The sequence below is a fragment of the Barbus barbus genome (genome assembly GCF_936440315.1).
Source record: "Barbus barbus genome assembly, chromosome: 6".
Taxonomy (NCBI): Eukaryota; Metazoa; Chordata; class Actinopteri; order Cypriniformes; family Cyprinidae; genus Barbus; species Barbus barbus.
Genome location: NC_136734.1, coordinates 27,486,044 through 27,501,882, shown reverse-complemented (window position 1 = coordinate 27,501,882; position 15,839 = coordinate 27,486,044). Strand labels below are relative to the sequence as shown.

The window sequence follows — 15,839 nt, the reverse complement described above, 5'->3', positions numbered from 1 at the left end:
AGTTTTGGGGGGGAACTATTCATTTAACGTTAACAAAACGCGAAGAGAAAAATCACTCACTATTCTTGATTGAAAAACTTTAATACAGTTGCTTTAGGAATCAGTCTATGTAGTGTTTTATTTTTATATTTGTTCATTCAATTTCATTGAATGCTCTGATAAATACACCTATTGTACCTGAAAATAAAGCACTGTTTGTTTTATTTGTATATTATGTGTATTTGTAATGTGTATTTTTGTTCTTATTTTTTAATAAGAAAGATAGAATGATGACAGATTTTTATCTTCACCCACTTTGGCCTAAATATCTGCCATGTCTTTTTTGTTACCTTGAAAGGCTTTGTCTTTCTAGTTTGGCTGTAATGCTCAGACAACTTGTAAAACAAAAATAGTAAAACCAACATGACAAAGAATCGTGATAAAATCATGAATCGGGATATTTCTAAAAAAAATTGTGATATGATATTTTTCCCATATCGCCCACCTATATATATATATATATATATAAAAATATTATTTGACATTTACTCACAGGAATAAATACTGCATCTGTGCTTCTGTCAGAGGTTTAGTTCTTATCTCATGCCTGTAAGTACTGGGGGGGGGGTTGTGTGGTTGTCTCAGTTGTATCTTGACTTGCTAGGTCGATATTTGGTCAGGCACGTTGGTCTGATGAAGTCTCAGTGGTCTGGCTAGACTAACCTTAAATAAAATTGACACTCTGATCTTCTCTGGTGCATCTGAAAATAACAGTGTGTTTGATGAAGTTGATTTCTGCTCCCGTGTTTGTCCTCTGTATCCAGACAGCTGTAAAATGCCACAGAGGAAACCACTGTTTTTCAACCCCTGCTGCAAGAAACTCAGTGAGAGCTGCAGATCACAACACAACAGACATGCACATACAAAAGGGCATGAAAGTACAAAGCAAACAGCCCACAAGCCTTTGCAAGAGGAAGTTGATAGTGTACCACGGTCTTACATTCTGTTTCATTATTTTTCTTCTCCTCGTTACTGTAATGTGTGTGTGTGCTGAATTTCTGAGGCCTTGCTCAAGAAAGGTCATTGCAGTTACAGCCATGCAGAAACAGCTTGTGTGTGTGCTTGTGTTTGTAAGTGTGGTGTTTGAGTGTGTGTGTGTGTGTCAGGGGAATACTTGAGTAACAGCTGCTCTTGGAGCTCTAGACCAAATAGACTGGTGACTAGACAGGCCACACGCTGCAGGTTTGATGTTACCTTGTGTTTTAGCCTGCTGATCTTGACTGATCATAGTGATTTTGACTATGGAGAGTTCAGTGAAATGGTCCTAAGTATTTTCTGTGTTATTTTATGTTTACAGATGTAAATAGAAAGTGTAATGTTTTCCTTTTTTCTGGTCTCTCATTCTTTAAGTAAATGATTGTAGATTGGAATTGATGGATGGATTTATTAGATTCATTGTTTCAGTGATTTTATGCATTGTTCGTTCCAGTTGATATCCAGTGTGGAAATTTAAGAATTCAGATTTCTCTTAATGATTCAGATTAGTTGATTTCTTTTGTCTTTTTTGCACTTTTGAAAAAGAAATCGAGAAATGCACTTTGTTTAACATGTTCTGTCCTCAGCAGCCAGTTGACTCATGAGGTAATTTCGAATTTCAAATACGTATTATTAAACAATGTGTGGTTTAATAACTAAGTCATTAGTTCAGTTACTCTTTACCATTAGTGTTTGGATGGTACTGGCTTGGAATAAAAAACGTTTCTGTTCCCAACCTTAATGGCATGTTCACACCAAGACAAATGTTTGGTGTAAAAATTTGTTACGATAAATAGTTTAATTTGAATGCATCTGTTCACTTTTATTTATTTTTATTTTTATAAAAATAACAGGTTCTAACCTGTTTTTAATTGCTTTCCAAGAAGGCTGGCCAACCAATAAGATTCACCCTTTTGGTTACATCCTACAAATTGAACAGACTTTTTTTTGCTAAGCAAAGGAAATGCAAAGTTGAGCTTGCTGCTTTTCTGAGAATGCCACCACCTGTCAGAGTGTGTTTGCTTTTTCATTCATCCTGTTATTCTGAACTAACTTATTGCATGCTGAAATCTCACCAAATTTTCATGCAGAACATTTGTGTTGGTGTGAACGCCTTAACTCTTAATAGTGATTTTACACGTTGCAAAATTGATTGCATTTGCTTTGCTTGTTTATAAAAAATTGAATAAATCTCTTTGTCATGTTGAATTATTTTACCAACCGTAAATATTTTTGGTTAGCAGCAAGCTCTAAGCACACACTGCTTAAAAATGCACAGAAGAAAGCACGTGCTTTTGAAAAAATCCTAAAGCGTTTGAAGCGGCTTTCGACTTTCCCTAGTTTTCTTACTAGATTTTGTGCGTGCGCGTGTGCATGTTTGGCATGCTGTGTTTGGGTTTGAAGTGGAAATGCTGTGTGTAGCAGTAGATTTGTGTGTGCTGATAATGCTCTGTGAATGTATAGGTGTGCGTATGTAAAGTGTGTGTATTTGAAAGAGGGAGAAATTGTCATGGCTTCAGTTCTTCTGAAGCCAGTTAGTCACAGTTTTTAAGCTGATGTGGCCTTTAGCGTACAATGATTGGGTTCAGAGTATTTTAGTGTCCATCATTTTTTGGGAATGTGAGGTCAAAGCTGAGTCACTCCCTGTCATTCATTTCCTCTTTAAGATTACATCGTCTGTCTATCTCACACTCATGATTCTCTCATGGTCTGTTGCGCTTTTGTCCTGCTCCCCATCTTTTTGTATCTGGGGTGTGCAAGTTTGTGTTTGTTTGTGTGTTGCCTGTCTGTTGATGATAGACATCAAAGAGGCCCATCGAAAAGGAAGTGATGCGTGTATGACAGCGCCACACCCTTTTCGTGCCGTGACATTTTCCTTTGTGCTTTCCTGTCTGATCCCTTGTTTCCTGAACTGTCTGTTCTTCCCTTTCTCCTTTACCACTCCTTTCCTTTCTCCTCACTCTCACAGGACCCAAGGAATGACAGCAAATCCCAGGGAACAGGAAATGACTACAGTCTGTCTGGACTTTGTTCTGATCAGAATTAACACAGTGCCATCAGGACACACTTGCTAACTACTCCTCTCAGTCGTTTTTCAAAACTGTTGTAGAATTTCAAATGCAAACTTTTTTTCAAACCAAACCAGAGCACTTTTCAGCACCGTTCAGCTAGGGATGTGCGATATGTTGTCTACAATAATATCATAATTGTTACGTAAAACATGACAGCCTATTGGAATGAAGTTAGAATGAATATATCCCTTAAGGGTTTTTGTCTTATATAATATAAGTATAACAATGTTTTTTTTTTTTTTTTTTTTTTTTTTCCTGAATAGCAGCACAATTGCAAATACTAATGTACCGACACACACAGGCTATTAGACACAAATGTTATACAGACTAAATATAGTCAGTTTTGGCTTTTTCGCAAATAGAAATAGTTACAAACAAAGCTGTAGTGGAACCAATTCACGTGAGATTCTTCTTTGACCACTTTAGATATAGAGTGACCTTAGGGGTGGGCGATATGGGAAAAATATCATATCACGATTTTTTTTAGAAATTTCACGATTTTATCACGATTCTTTGTCATGTTGGTTTTACTATTTTGGTTTTACAAGCTGTCTGAGCATTACAGCCAAACTAGAAAGACAAAGCCTTTCAAGGTAACAAAAAACAACAAAAAAGACATGGCAGATATTTAGGCCAAAGTGGGTGAAGATAAAAATCTGTCATCATTCTATCTTTCTTATTAAAAAAATAAGAACAAAGATACACATTACAAATACACATAATATATAAATAAAACAAACAGTGCTTTATTTTCAGATACAATAGGTGTATTTAGCAGAGCATTCAATGAAATTGAATGAACAAATATAAAAATAAAACACTACATTGACTGATTCCTAAAGCAACTGTATTAAAGTTTTTCAATCAAGAATAGTGAGTGATTTTTCTCTTCGCGTTTTGTTAACGTTAAATGAATAGTTCCCCCCAAAACTAAATAGTCATCTGTCTGTCAATTCTGTCATAATGTTTTATTTTTATACCATCATTTACTCAAAAGTTGTTTTAAACCTGAATGAGTTTCTTTCTTCTGCTGAACATAAATGCTATTTTGAAGAAGGTGGAAAACCAAACAGTTGCTGGTCCTCAGTGACTTCCATAGGATTTGTCTTTCCTTCTATCAAAGTCAATGTAGACCAGCAACTGTTTGGTTACCCTCATTCTTCAAAATATCTTATTTTGGGTTCAGCACAAGAAATTAATAGAGGTTTTGTGTGCACATAATGTACTTTTGCGATCGCGAATAAGTGCAGTGTCCTGTCAGAGTAACTCTACTGCTGTATGTCGTGTTGTACAGTATATAGAGACGGCGGCGCCAGAACTGTATTTGACAATGTGCGCTGTAGCACGATACTACGATATTTCTTCAAAAGCAGATCGTGGAGACATTTTTATCGTCCACGATCAAAATTCGTCATATCGCACACCCCTAAGTAGTGTTGTCACGATACTGGAATTTCTAACTTTGGGGTAATTTTTTTTAATTTAAAGATAAATGTAACAAGTCGAGAACATGCGGTATATTTTACATGAACAAAAAAATGTCTTGAGGTACTGCATTTGTTGATTTATTTATTAATCTTTTATTAATCTTAGTTAAATGTTAATTGAAACTAACGTTTACTAGTACATGTACTAATTAAAATCCAAAGATCTATTTGTTGATATTCTCATTTTCTTCATAACCAAAATATTTCCAGATATAGGGCCCTATGAAATCCGTTTTATTTTCCCCCAAATTCAGTTTTATTTTTTTCTACATTCAATTTTTTCCATTTTAATTTTTCTGGAATCTGTTTTTTTCCGTTTGAATTTTTCTGGACTTTTTTTTTTTTAATGGTCAAATTAAATGCTATTAATCTAAAAGCATGTCTAATTCATTAAAATCATGAAAATTATACAATTTAACATTTAATTTATTAAAAGTGTAACAAAAATGACACGCTTAGGGCCGTATGAAATGTTTTATTTTTTTCTCACCTTATGTTTTATTGTTACCAAATTCTGTGTTTTAGCATGTCTATTAGGCTATTTGAATGCATACAAACTATTTTTATTTATTCTTACAGTAGCCTTATGAAATGTGTTTTCCCCCTCAGAAATTCTGTTGTGTATTTAAATTTTACTGGATATCAGATGAAGGCATAAAACAATTTTAATTCATGAAAATTAAACATTTACATTTTTGGCAAATTAAGGGGATTTACTATTAAAATTAAAATATTTTGTGATTATTTCTTTAAAAAAATTAACAGTAGTAGTAAGTAGTAGTATTATGTACATTCTACTAAATAATAGTAATATAGCCTATTTCTGGCACACGGTCTTTAATAGGCTGTTAAACTGAACTTTTATTTTGACGGGTTGCCGTGAATACTTCTAAAGTTCTGTGTGTGTATGATATGATGCTAGTTTTACTCAAATTAAATGGTAAAATGCTGGTAAAGTGCCTTTCAGATCAGTTCTGGAGATATTGTTGATGTATTTATGTCCTCATTGAGACGGCAGACGCTGAAATCACCGCGAGCGCCACATTAGTAAACACAACCACACGTGCAGCACATTCACACAGAGACGCGCAGAACATGCAGGATTCATATTTAAATCCACTTTTGCAGCTTAATATTTACAGATACTATAGTCCATATCGCGATTTGATTTAAGTGTAATGACCTACTTTTGATTAATTCATCCAAACTTTGACAAATTCCATGACATTCCGCGTTAAACTGTAAGTTCCGTTTTTATGACTGGATTCCGTGCGCGTTCTCTGCATCGTGGAGATCATAGATCCCTACAGATAGCGCTCCTGCTGTGTTCTTTAACAACCAGAGCACTCATCTTTCTATTCACTTCACTTTTGCTATTTAACCAGAGCAAAGGAGACGAGTGCGGTCACGTGTGGTGCTTGTCCACGCGCCTTTGGAGAGAAGTGAAAGTGACAGCTCGGCTAGTATCGGTGTATCGATACTTCGGGAAATTAATATTGGTACCGTTCAGATATTTCAGTATCGATATTTATCGAAATATCGATATTTTTGACAACACTACCCCTAAGTGACCTTCATTTACTATTGATTTCTGAAGTGAAGTGAAGTGACATACTGCCAAGTATGGTGACCCATACTCTGAATTTGTGCTCTGCATTTAACCCATCCAACGTGCACACACACAGCAGTGAACACACACACACTGTGAACACACACCCGAAGCAGTGGGCAGCCATTTATGCTGCGGCGCCCGGGGAGCAGTTGGGGGTTCGGTGCCTTGCTCAAGGGCACCTCAGTCGTGTTATCGAGGGTGGAGACAGCGCTGGACATTCACTCCCCCCACCTACAATCCCTGCCGGCCCGAGACTCGAACCCGCAACCTTTGGATTACGAGTCCGACTCTCTAACCATTAGGCCACGACTTCCCCAAGATAAGTCGAGAAGCCTAAGGAGATGAGGAGATAAGGAGAAGCCTAAAACAGGCCCGAGGCCCGGCCCGCGTCTGAACTATGACGTGAATATTGGCCCGAAGCCCGGCCCTAGGGACATAAAAAAGTAGGAGCCCGACTTTAAATTTAATTTAAAATAATAATAATAATAATAATAATTGGGGGCTAAATGTGTGTTGTAATGCAAGCGTTACTGAACATGTACCGAGTAAAATATTACTGAAAATTGATTAGTAATGCCTTACACTACTGCGCTACAGCAAAAAGTAATACGTTACTGTAATGCATTACTTTTGTAACGCCTTACTCCCAACACTGCTTAAAGACTATATAACTTTCTCATCCTCGTGCACTAAAAACGTTGAATAGATGCATTTCTTTATGCATGAAATATTTGAATATAAATTTGTTGTTAATGAGTTGTTAATTGCAGATAAACCATAGTTCTGTCATAATTCTGTTAAACCATTTCTGTTACAAAGTATTGTGGTGTCTTACACAAAAAATAAAAAACATTTGAAGAGTCAGGACTAATGTTTGCTATAGTTAGGCCAGAGCTACTAAAATATCAGTTTAATCAGTTAATTTTAGATTTTGTATTCTCCTGGGTGCACAAACTGCAGATTATATGAAAATTATAATATAAAAATATGAATTTATCGGTATTGGCCATGAGAAGGACTTAATTATCGGCTATCGTATCGGTTTAAATTGAAGAGTTTTTAAGGCCTTATACCATTTAACGTATTTAAAACTAAGAAATAATTTTTCAAATTGCCTTAAATAGAGTTTTAAGAATTCTGCAGATACCTTGAAAATAGTAAAATAAAACCTTGATATTCGTTGATATTTGTGGATTGAAAATGTTTTTGATTGACTTTTATGGTCTTTATTTTATTTGGGCTAGTTAAATTTTCTGGCTTCCAAAATCTGAAGAGTACCTGCCTGAAGGGCTACCAGAGATTTAGAAATTTTGCGAGCCCTGCAGTGAATTCAGACTGCTCTTTTCTCATAGCAGAATAATCTGCTTGATATTGGGGAAGTATGTAGATGCAGCCAATGTCTCCCTCATTAAGTGAATTGTCACCACCTACTGTTTGTTTAGATTTAAAGTAACATTTCCTTTTTTTCCAAGTCAAACACACACACATTCCACAAAAAAAAAAAAAATCTAATTATCATTTTTGTCTAAATCCCAGAAATCGCACAACAACTCACCGAAACACACATGCACACACCTTATCTGAGTGTCGCAGGTGTGCATTTGGGCTTTGGGCTGGTTATGTTATAATTCACCAAATTTAATAACTTTATGAAGCACCTAAGAATCCCTCAGGGCCTAACACACAACCCTAGTAAGGCTAATGACAGGCTGTCTGGATTACAGCGCTTGAGCTCGTTTAGCATGTTGAGGCACACAAGCACACACAGACTGTAGTGTGGTACGTGGAGGAGGAGTTTTTGAGGGCCGAACATTTGGTCTCGGGAACCAGATGGTGTAAATGGGTGGGTGGGTGGGAGCAGGAAGGGCTGAGCCCCCCCCCCCCCCCCCCCCCCCAGGATACTGCCACCACAAGTAAATCAGATCACACTCTCAGAGACGATTTGGTTAAACGTGACTCTTCGCTTTGGCCTTGTTTGGATAAAAACGACTTTTCTGTTTGGAAATGTATGAGTGTATGTTGGTCTAAAGCAGGCTTTAGAGGTTTGAATGGCTGTAGCAGGCACTTTTCTGTGTCGCCTGATGGTTAACATGTAATGTTGGACCACTGGAGTTTAAGTGATTAGAATGGAGAGGTCGTCCCCACAGCATCGAAAGGGTCATGGTGAGTTTTAACTTCACTTTATTCTTCAGTGCATCTGGCTGTGGTCTCCATACTAAGTGGCTCTGGGTTGTTGGCTAGTTTTCTGTAGCTGTGTGATTTTTAATTCAGAAATGTGAAGAAGGATTTAAATCATTCATATTAATGTGCATTAGATTGTATATCAGGGTTTTTCGAACTTTGCTGCCACAAATCACCAAATATGACCCCCTTCTGAGAATATTCAGTGAAAAATAAGTAAATATGGGTAAAACATAATGATATGGCACTAATGTCAGGTGTTTATTTATATATTCTTTCTGATTTATTCCACGGACCCCATAGCACAGGTTTTTATGAATCTCCAAATGTGATGGTCCCCTTGCGAGGGACCTGCTTAAAGACAGCTATATGTTTTCAAGTATAAAAGTTTCAAGTCAAGTAAAAATATAAAAAATGTATGAAATATTACCTAGAGAATATTTAGTTTCTGTATTATATTAAAAAAAATATTCTACCCACCAAATTACTTTTAGATGTGTAAACATGAGGAGAAACATACATTGTTTGATGTAGGATAAAATAATTTTCATGATCAGCCTTTAGAAGAAACGGTAATATCAAATTTGGTAGAGTTTACATTTATTTTTTATGTATATTTATTATATTATTTCTACACTATTTTTCTCTGGACCTTCCCATGGACCCCATAGTTCCCTTTTGTGGCCCTTGGATGTTCCGGAACCCATTTTGAAAGCCCCTGCTGTGGATGGACACTGTAATCTCAAGTTATTCAGCACAGTTCAAACATATAAGACTGAATGTATGTACATACTTGAGTGTGGATTGAGATGTGTTTAAAAGCTGGCTGCTGAACTAGCTGGTGCGGAGGCGCAGCGCTGCTTATGACACGAAGGGTTTAGTTAGATTTTGACCTTTTGAACCCTGTAACTAATATCAGTCAGTGAGGAATGTTAATCATATTTGTTTGTTTGTTCAGTGAATGAAAGAGAAAATATAAGAGGAGAAAGAGAGGCATACACCGGATTGGTAGAAGAAGAGAAGTGTAATTGGGGTAAGTGGAGGTGGATTGTGGGTAGAAGCCAAAGAACTGCTAAGAACAATGAGCTGTATTCAGCCAAGCACACACACAGCTAGAGCACAGAAAACATTTCCTTCCCCACACACACACTTCACAGATGCTATTTATTCATGCAGCAGATGCTTCTATCTGAAGGCTTTTTACTACATAGATCTGAACATCTTAAACTGAATGATTTGAGATTAAAACAAAGCTGGGAACATGTTAAATGATAGTTCACCTAAAAATTAAAATTCTGTCATCTGCTCACCCTCATGTTACTCCAAACCTGGGTGACTTTCTTCTTCAGAAGACCAAAGAAGATATTTTGAAGAATATCGGTAATCGTGCAGTTTTGGTTATCATTGCCATAAAGTCATACAGGATTCGAATGACATGAGATTAATAAATTACAGAATTTTTAAGGTGTGCATTTCCTTTAACATCATGTGGGCGTAATTTGTTTCTCTTTAAACAGATGTCTAAATTCCCGAGTCAGTCGTGTACTGTACATGTACCGTAAATATCCAAAACTCCACAGCAGCTTGTTCACAAATGCACTTATATTCTTCAGGAACATAGTGAGACTCTGGAAAGGGTAGAGACTCCTCAGAAACTCCTCTGAAGAACACAGACACTCTTCAGAAATGCAGAGACACTCATCAAAATGCAGTCTTTCGCAACACTGAGACTTTTCAGAAACACACAGAGGTTCCTCAGTCCATTTCTCAACAGTCACAGTGTGTTCCTGATGAGCCTCTGGATATGTCCGTGACCTTTCACTTTCATCAGTGATACAAAGATGTCATAGAATTATCAAAAATGTACCCTAGCACATTGAGAAATATACCAAAGACCTCTTAATAGTCAATGGAGTGGCCTCTTTTACTTTCAGCCTAAACCACTTCAGAAACACTGAAGACACACAGAGACTTTAAGGATCCAATCAGTGGAATTTGACTTTTGTTCACTTGGAAGTTGATGCAGGTTTAAAAGATGCAAACATTGAAGAAATGTGACTATGAAAGCACACAATTTTAAGATTGTTGTTTCTTTTCTTTTTTTTGCATGACTTTGCATTAGTTAATGCATTAAGGGCCAGTTTTACTAACAGCTTGCGCCAGCGCAAACCATCTTTTGGCGTTAAAATAGTACTGTGAGGATTTACTAAAGACACGCAGTGAATAATTGGCGCTGAAAAGGCGTGGACAGTTATTTTTGCCTGACCTTATTGAAGATTAATTTCTAGGAGATTTCCTTTCAGGCGCAAAATTTATGGGAGGAGAGTATTAAAATGAATCACGCAACGCATTTTACTAATGTTTGCACTGATCAAATTACTGGTACATGTGCCGTTATTTAGTGCCCAAATAAAGCATGTCTTCAACTATTTTGTGCTATAGGAGGAGGCACCGTAAAGTGCACGTGGTAAAAGGATTTTTTTCCGCATGTATTAATTTAGAAAGCATTTGATGTCCTATCATATTGTTTGCAAAGCCATGTTATTTTTAATTTGCTTCAGGAAATAAAAGACTAATTGGAACCCCAAACTAGGAGTCACGCAATACCAAGTCTATCAAAACTTCTTGCAAAACTTAATATTTTTCACCTCCGGTTCTTTTCAACGTACTGTGGCTTCTTTATTTCTTTATTCTTTATTTGTGACTATGCTAATTTACGCTGCGCTTGGTATATTGCATTGCTCGATATGTAAATGAGATGTTGCATCTGTGTGTTGTTTTTATGTCCGTACCAACAGATCAAACAGTAATGCATTCATACAACAACATTACCACCAACAATAATGCAAAAATTATTTTAATAATAATTATAAAATATTTTATTATCATGCAAGCAATGATGAAACTATTTCACCTCTGGCCATGGGGGTGTAAACTATGGATAAAATATTTCCAAATGGGGGCGTAATTTGATTGCATCTCTCTCATTCTTTAGCTTTTTTTCTCATCTTACTCAGTCACTGTGTTACACACACACACGCGCACACACACGCGCGCACACACACACACACACACACACACACACAATGTAAGTTTGATCACCTTAAAACCATCTGCTTGTGGTGCAACTGCTCAAGAAGCACACACTCTTACACCTGCAGAGAATGAAGTAAGGCTCTCTCCTGACACACAGCAGGTTCACACTACATTCAATTTACCAAAGGTCACTCCCCCATCACAAACACACACACACACATATCTACAGATACCACACATATGGGATGCCAACAGGGTTTTAAGTACATTCAAAATGAGATGAAGTACTTTCATTCTGCTCGCTCAGTCAGCGCTCATGGGAACATTTAGTAGTGTTTTTCTCTTCTGCGTCAGGGATTTCAGTGCTTTAAATGTCTTTCAGTCTAATTCTGGTTTTTGTTCATGCAGCAGGGATTACCCAGGCTTACTACAAATCGCTCTCACCCGCTCAGCGTCATCGGTGTTCAGTTTGGAGCCGAGACGGAGTGAGTGGGCGGGTATCTTATTAATCACGCTGTGTTTATTTTAATTGTTAGTTATTGAAGTTATTTTGCACTAATCCAGGTTGCCATCGCTTATAAAACAAGGTCCTAAAATAGCTGCAGAAATTCTGTCTGCACTTGCTCTGAACATTTTAGTTGATATGTAACCTGTAATAAAATAATGCTGCAGCTTATGCCATTTAAGTGTGCATGATGTGCTAGTAGAGAAAGGAATTTGGCAAAGTACACAAAAGAAATCGATGGTTTCTTTACTTTTGATAACTTTACACTCATGTGAGTATTTGAAGTTTGGTGCTCTCCAGATTCTTTGAACGTGTGGTGTGGTGGGGTTGGGAAGGGGCTCACTATAATGACTTTTGGCCACTGATAGCATTATTTTGCAATCGCTGTTGTGCCTGAATCCCTAAAGAAATTACGCAGATCAGGTAGCATCGCAAACATACCCTCAATTCATGCTTATATGAGCTCAAACTAGCTTATATGAACACATTTTCACAGAATTTTTTATGCAGTGAAACAAAGCGATGCATTTCTATGGGAAAAGTAGAAAGTCTAAAAATATACTTTGTTGGTTTCTTTGCAGGTCTAACAAAAGACAGATGCTCAGTGGCAGGAGGTTACAGCGGCTGTCAACAATTATTTTAGAACACAACTGATACTTTTGAAATGTTTCAGAGAAAGAGAGATCGCATAGGGTGAGACATTGTGTAGCGTTCTAGCATGCATGTCAAATCAAGTTACCGACTAAGCTGTAAAGAAAAAGAACTTGTTTTTATTTTTTATTTTTTTAATGCTGTCAGAACATTGTTGACTTGTTGCTGCATTGATGTCAGCATTGGTAGGTAGGGCTGCAACAAACGAGTATTTTGATAATTGATTAATCTTACGATTATTAGAACGATTAATCGACTAATCGTCGATTATTTCACTGATTAATCAGTAGACTTTGACTATTCAGCGTTTGCAATTAGTTAAAATATTAAATTATACATATATTCTAACATAAAGGTCACTTCAGCTTTAGAAAAGCATATTATGTAATCACAATTATTATACAATTAATTGGTAGCACTTTAAAATAAGGTTCATTAGTTAACATTAGTTAACATGAACTAAGAATGAACAATACTTCTACAGCATTTGCTAATCTTAGCCAATGTTAATTTCAGCATTTACTAATGCATTATTAAAATCACAAGTTGTGTTTTTTAACTTTGGTAAATGCACTGTGAACTAACATGAACAATGAACAACTGTATTTATTAACCTTCATTAACCAAGATTAATAGTTAAATGTAATAAATGCATTGTTCATTGATGTTAATTAATACATTAACTAGGGCCGGGACTCGATTAAAAAAATGAATCTAATTAATTAGAGGCTTTGTAATTAATTAATCGAAATTAATCGCATTTTAATCGCATATAAATATTTGACCTGAGAACAGTGAGTTTTTTTATATGGATTTTTAAATTTCCCATCCACAGGGCCAACCAAAGCGGTCTCATCAGCTTCTTTGTCCATGTTCACTGTGGTTTGTTTTTGGCTGTTTCTCAATATGCGTTCTTCAGCGATCTTGCGTCCTTGTGTTCTCGTTCTACGTCATCATTAACCGTCGAAGTTCAGTTCCAATTCTCAAGAACGCAAGTACAGAGGATGCATGAAAGTACCCGGATATGTTCTTGAAACTGAGGATGCATCGAGTGCAGACTTGAGAGAATCGAGCCGTTAGAAATCCCAGAAAACGCTGTGGGTGGCCGGTGTACGGAAACCTGTAAGCTTTAAAGTCGCTCTCACAAATACTTAACGGCTCTTCAAGTTGAAAGTAAACATTTATCGTTTTGTTTTGGTTAATTTTAATAAAGTTATAAGACCCGGAGAAAGTCTGCATTTTTATTGGCATATTAAAATGAATCTTAACAGTAAAACACATAACGCTGTAAAATAAAACAATACAATTATATGAAAGTAATATCTATAATAGTATGAAATGTTTTAATAAGTTATGACATTTTGTAATATTTATTGTTCATTGGCCGTTTCTTATGCTGAGACTTTGCGGTCAGTTAAGCAGGAATGCAGTACATCTCAATTCTCATAAGTGTGCGTTCTGTGTTCTCGCGTCCTTCCGAGTTCGTTCTTCCAAGGAAGCTTGGCAAGACCGGTCTCCACGAGAACGCAAGTCCGTTCTTTGCGTTCTTGGAATTGAGAAACAGCCTTTAGTCTGAACGCTAGTTGGTGCTCCAGTATAATCGGTCCGCCGAAACTCATCCAGTGAGAAACGTTCCGCGGTGCAAAAATAAGTGCGATTTTTAAAATGCGTAAAAAAAATTTAACGCGTTATTTTTGTGTAATTAATTAATCTAAATTAACGCGTTAAAGTCCCGGGCCTAACATTAACTAATGTTAATAAATTATACCTTATTTTAAAATGTTACCAATTCATTATACAAATAGATGTATTTGGAACACAAAATGAGATGACAAACAGAGACACTCTCTCGCCATTTAATTAGATGCATGAAAAAGTAACTGAATGACACAACTTGCACATACTGCCTAACATCTTTTGTAAGTCATATAAGAAAGAAAATAAAGGTAAGTGATAAAACGCTTTGGATAAAATATTTTATTCACAACATAGTCTTAAAATACCTTATAGGGTTATGATAACCAAAACAGTCCTTAGCTAGATCAAGCTTTGATCTCTGTAAACCAAACTGTCACTTTCATGAATTATTTTTTCCCACTAATAAAAATATTTGATCATTAGCTAGCTCTGCACTAGTCTTGCGTAGCCATATGGCAGTTTTCATTGGCCAAGGCCCGCCCATGAGGCCGTTTGACTGACATGTCAAACAACCAATCATAGTTCGTTTCGTTTAGCGTCACGTTTCGGGGCGTGGAAATGTCACCACAATAACAAACCGGTGTGTGAAACTCTCGGATGTATTTTAAAGATTCTATGCCGCGAACTTTAAATATTTCACAAACTTTTGAAAATCCAGCATTTAGTTGACCCTGAAAACTGTTCGTCATCACATTTTTCTTCTTTCGTGAGGGAGTTTGGCACCACGGCATCTTTGTTTCCCGGCAGACCGAAAATAAAGGCAACACTCGTGTCTTCCGGAAATCCTGTATAATTCAACCAGTCAGATGACGACTTCGACATTCCTGAAGTGTTTCCAAAAAAGTGTACCATATGCATCAGAAGTTTAGCCAGCGATCCGTGGGCGTGACATCTGAGGCTGAGACTAGCTCCACACTGAAGAGCTGCTTTAACAGAAAATCAAGTTGTAATTCTAACTGAAAGCGACACTGACTCTGGTTTTTCATGTTTAATACCATAAAGCTGCTTGAATTAAGGCTATCTATTGCATAAAGTACTATATAAATAAACATGTGACCGGGCTTTACTGGAGTAACGTTACGTTACTGAACTGCATAGCTCATGCGAACATCCACATCGTTGAAATCTGATGCATTTTTAACTGCTGCTTTCACACTGCTGTCAGTTTTGTTTATTTCGTTACTGAAAGGAAAGCGTGCTATATATATTTACATATTCATCCAAACGCCGCTCAAGTTCGGATGAATTTGCTATGAAGCGCTGTGTGTGTGTTCTTCTCTTGAATTTCATCCAGGAGGGCTGAACTACAGTCTTGCGCTACAGCGCTACACTGGTAAAACCACAGTATTGCAGGCTCTTACATTAGGTCATATGAGATCAAACGACTACTCGACAACAAAAATATTTGTAGACTATTTTTTTGTCGACGTTGTCGATTTAATGTCGACTAATCGTTGCAGCCCTATTGGTAGGTCATTGATGCTTTTGGAGCCAGAATTGCAATATGAATGCAGTCGATTGCAATTACATTTGTAAGACACAGGAGTCACTTAAACGTCAATACCACTCAAATGGTATAGATA

At 36.7% G+C, this 15,839-nt stretch overlaps 1 protein-coding gene across 4 annotated transcripts in view; it reads left to right on the top strand.

Moving 5' to 3' along the window:
* Nucleotides 1-15,839, top strand: part of LOC306871927 (stAR-related lipid transfer protein 13-like) — a 59,633-nt gene that overhangs the window by 8,843 nt on the left and 34,951 nt on the right. The window contains exons 1-2 of one of the 4 annotated variants that reach the window (XM_079420190.1): nt 8,097-8,348; nt 9,325-9,399. The exons of 2 other annotated variants lie outside the window; for them this stretch is intronic. In XM_079420190.1, the coding sequence (XP_079276316.1) occupies nt 8,312-8,348; nt 9,325-9,399 (112 nt within the window). In that variant the 5' untranslated portion in view covers nt 8,097-8,311. Of the gene's footprint in view, nt 1-8,080; nt 8,349-9,324; nt 9,400-15,839 lie in introns of those variants that run through there. One more of the 4 variants, XM_079420192.1, reaches the window with a different exon arrangement.